The sequence below is a fragment of the Pelecanus crispus genome, chromosome 5 (genome assembly GCF_030463565.1).
Source record: "Pelecanus crispus isolate bPelCri1 chromosome 5, bPelCri1.pri, whole genome shotgun sequence".
Taxonomy (NCBI): Eukaryota; Metazoa; Chordata; class Aves; order Pelecaniformes; family Pelecanidae; genus Pelecanus; species Pelecanus crispus.
In genome coordinates, this window is record NC_134647.1 from 70,568,775 (window position 1) to 70,572,939 (window position 4,165).

The 4,165-nt window shown below is 49.1% G+C and overlaps 1 protein-coding gene across 1 annotated transcript; it reads left to right on the forward strand.

Moving 5' to 3' along the window:
* The first annotated feature begins 389 nt into the window (after positions 1 to 389).
* On the forward strand, positions 390 to 938 carry TMEM275 (transmembrane protein 275). Its single transcript, XM_075711612.1, has one exon. It carries the CDS (start codon positions 390 to 392, stop codon positions 936 to 938), a length of 549 nt encoding a protein of 182 aa, XP_075567727.1.
* The last annotated feature ends 3,227 nt before the right edge of the window (positions 939 to 4,165 follow it).

Consider the following 4,165-nt stretch of genomic DNA (forward strand, 5'->3'; position numbering starts at 1 on the left):
CAGACTCTAGGCAGAGCCAAGCATAGGCTCTGGGCCATCACATGCTCAGATTCACTTGGGCGTCATCCGTCTGGATGGCAAAGGGCATTGAGCACACTGGGCTCAGTGCTCCAGCCTGAGGCTGACTGCATGTGGCCACCATGGACAGGGAGAGTCCAGACTTGAGAGCAGGCTTGGATTTGTACTTAATTATTGGTACCAGCAAACCCAGAGAAGATGCTGGTCACCATGAATGGTGGTGGAAATGTGCCTTTGGTTCATTACTTTAACAGCTGCATGCTTTTCTGTTCCTCTCCAGGGATTTCAAGGCAGCAGGAGACCAGAACTAGCCTTCTCAACACAGTGTACACCCCGTGAGAACTGAAGTGACCTCTGAGACTCATCTCAACATGTTCAGTGAAAAGAGCAGTGCCTCTTTGTCCCAGAAACCCATCCAGAAAAAGACACGACCTCAAGGCCTCCCCTCCCCTGCTCTCTGTTGTGCTTGTGGACTTTGCATCATGCTAGCAGGGATCAACATCACTTTAGTGGGAGCATTTGCCTTTGGGACCTTCCTCCCCATGAACAACCCTCCCATCATCATTGGACCCATCTTGCTGGTGGTGGCCTTCACGTTCTTTGGTGCCTGCTGCATCTGCAGCCGGAGGCCCCCAGCTCGTGGGGCCAGGAAATCCAAACCAGGTTCCAACATTGGGCTCATCAAACCTGGCAACACAGCCTTTGAAATTGAAACTAGTGAGCACACGGTGCAGGATACCACCGCTGTTCAGCTGAGCCCCACAAATTCCCCCATCTCCTCGAAAAAGTCCACACCAGTTCATGAGAACGCAAAGACTTGCAAGCTCTTCACCATGGATAGCAATGGGCCAGTGGCCAAGTACACCCCAGGAGGAGAGGCAATACAGCTCAACTTACCCAGGGACCTGGCTGCATCCTAAAGCCAGGCAGAGCTTTTGTTAGCAGCCAGCCAGATGCTGCAACAGGTGGGCTGGAAATTCATGATGTACCATCGGTCAGAGGTGTGGGGAAGGTGCTTGTGAAAAGCCAGCAGACAGACAGGTCTCTCTGAATGAATTTAAAGGAGGTGGATGCAACAGCAGAAAAATTCGAGATTATTGCTGACAGGAACACGCCCATCACATGGCTTTAAAAAGAAAATTCATAATGATGTTGCTGTGAAAGGATGACCTTCAGTTTCTGGGAATAGACCAGCTTTTCTGGGGAGCAGATAGGAAGAGGGGAATGAATTAATTTGTCTAGTGTAACATGGAAATGTGATGGCTGGAAGGAGGGGCTACATGGGGCTGACAAATGACAACTCTTTCTTCTCAGAAGTGAAGCAATTCTTGAACGTAGAAGAAGCAGGAATGCAGTAAATTACAGCTTGCTGCCACTCAGTCACAAGAAGATTTCAGCATTTTTAGTGCCAGACTTCTTGGCAGTAGGGACAAAGCTATGTGTTTGCTATTGAAAAAGCAGTGTGAAATAATCTCCCCTCTGTTGAAAATCCTTTCCCTGTCTTGCCTTCATTTAGGGGACTTTACCACCTGTTGTAAGAGACAACGACTCACAAGGATCGCACCTAGCACTGGTATTTTCCTCTTGTTTTAATCAGGTTGAGCTGCAGCTGTGCTGTTCAGTGCATTGCATATCTTGGAAGGTCAGCCAGGCTGAATCCTTGGGGACAAACTCTGGGAGTAACCAGAGATTGGCAGGGCTGCAAAGGAAGTATTTGGGCAATGATTATACACTGAGTGCTAGGCAGCTTCCTTTCCATCTTTTTGTGGAAGGGATGGGACACACATCAGCTTGGGGCAAGGGGCAAATAACTCTATGGGCTTCAGTATAGCTGTGCTGGAAGATGGTGACTGTATCTCCTTCCCTGAAGTGGCTGTGAGATTCGTTACACAGAGTGGGCAATCAGGAGTGGATGGATCTCCTTGCTGCAGGAAACTGGCTTCTCAATATGCTCATGGGCTTGCAAAGCCATGCAATGAGTTTGCAGAAGAGAATTTATCAAGAGCTTTTCAATGCAAAGACACCACCTCTGCCTCGGAAAGACCCCGATCTGATGGATTATTGCTGCAAAGGCTTTGTGTTCTTCCCTGGGCGACACCAGCTGGGAAGAGAGTGCTGTGCTAATCGGCCTTTGCTCTGACTCCTGTAGGGGCTGTTCACATGCTTTTTGAGATGTGGGACTGGTGTGGGGAAGGACAGCTGGGCTAGGGAAGAACAGTGTGTGTGTGCAGGCAGCAGCAGGAGAGTGGATTTTGAGTAGGGACAGCTACGTAGGTTCTCTGTTTATGGAAATCCTATATGTGAAATGGGGCTCCTGAGACTTTGAGTGACTAGGAAGTCATACGGACACAAGAGTGACCATACGAGCTCATTCCAAAGGCCCAGCAACTCATTTCTGACAAGTCCAAGAGCAAGATCTGGAGAAGAGCATAAAGACAGGGCAAAACCAGGGTATTGCTTGCCCAAAATGCTCTCCCAGTCCCCAATGCACTATTGCTTGGGAGCTTCCTGAGCTGGAAGTGGTGCCTGTATTTAGTAGCCCTGAATGGATTTCTTCTTCATGAAATAATCCATTTGCACCTTGAATGTCTGTCAACTTTCATCATTTGTGATCCTGCAGCAGGGAGTTGCACAGTTTAATGAGAGGCTGTAAAGTTCTCTGTCCTTGGCTTATTTTCATCCTGCACTCTATTAATTCTCTTTGATGCCCCAAGTTCCCAGGTTAGAAGGGTCAGCAAACAGTCTGTGCCCCACCACCACCACTCAGGTTTTTTGGGGCCTTTGTCATGTTTCCTTCAGTCATCTCTGTCTACAAGAGATGTGAAGTACCATAGGAAAGAGATGACTGAAGGAAACATGACAGGCTGAAGGGGAAACACTGGAAGAGAGGGAGAGGTTGTGACATGGCCAAGGCTCGCTGAGCCACCAGCAGACCTCTGCATGGCCAGGGTGTGAGGGCTGTATGGCTGGTGTGCTGGGTTAAGTGATGGCATGTGGGGTCATGGGGGAGCTGGAGAGAAGAGCCACCGTGCTGTACAGTCCATGCATGACGTGTCCTGGTTGCTCTCAGGAGCCACTGTGCAGCTGATGGCCCCTTCATGAGCTCAGGTAGGATGAGCTTGAATTTCATTCCTTGATGAGAGGAAATCAAACACTCTGTCTTCATGTGGGTCCTCTTTGAGTGCTCCAACAGTTTGCTGCCTTGAACAGCTTCTTCTACATCAAGGAATTGCATCAGTGTGATTTTAGCGGGGATGATCTACTGGCTAGGAGGGGCAGAAGCAGGCCCAGGAGAAGAATGTTTGTGTTGGCCTGGGAAGATGTGGGATTAAGTCTTTGGTACAGCCTCCAGGTCCTGGGAAAATCATTTAATTGTGCTACTGCTCAGCTCCCTGCCTGTGTGGGAGGGAAAGTACCGGCTCCCAACTCTGCTTAAAGCTGCTTTAAAAATGAACACATTGCCAAGCAGCAGCGTTGGTATTAGCACGCCTGAGTCTGGAGATTGCTTGAAGGTGGATGAGTCTGTATGGTCTGATCTCTGCATGATCTCCTTTAGAGCTCATTTTCATGGGTGAGCTCTGCCTCCAGCACTGGTTGACTTTTGGCACGCAGGAACTGCTGTACCGAACAAAAGGATCCTGTGATTTTTGCCTGCCAGTGATTGCTGTAGCAATTAAACAGAATAGCTTGCTGATGTAGGTTTGATTCCCAGGCTGCTGGCTCACCAGGCTCTTGGAATAGCATGCAACAGGCTGGAAGTCCCTTAGCGGCATTGCCCACGTGAATATGGTTCCTGCAGCACTTTTCTTTGAGCGCTTGGAGCCAAAAAAATAGTAAAATCAAGTGGTAACTATACAACTCCTTCCCCTACTCACTGAAAGCCTGAAAACCAAGTCTGGAGTGTGTGTACTAGAATCACTCCTTATTGCAGCTGCACTGTGAAATGCTACCAGTGATGGATAATACAGTGACAGATGCCATAGAAGCTGAAGGCAAAGGCCCCTTGGGCATGAACAGGGGCAGAAGCAGGACTTTGAGGGTCAGCTAGGAGTTTAGTGTGGTTCACACTTGCATTGTGGTATCACAGCCAGTACCATACAGGGAACCCCAACACCGCCCTGGGACCTGGCGCATCCTGTGCTGCACA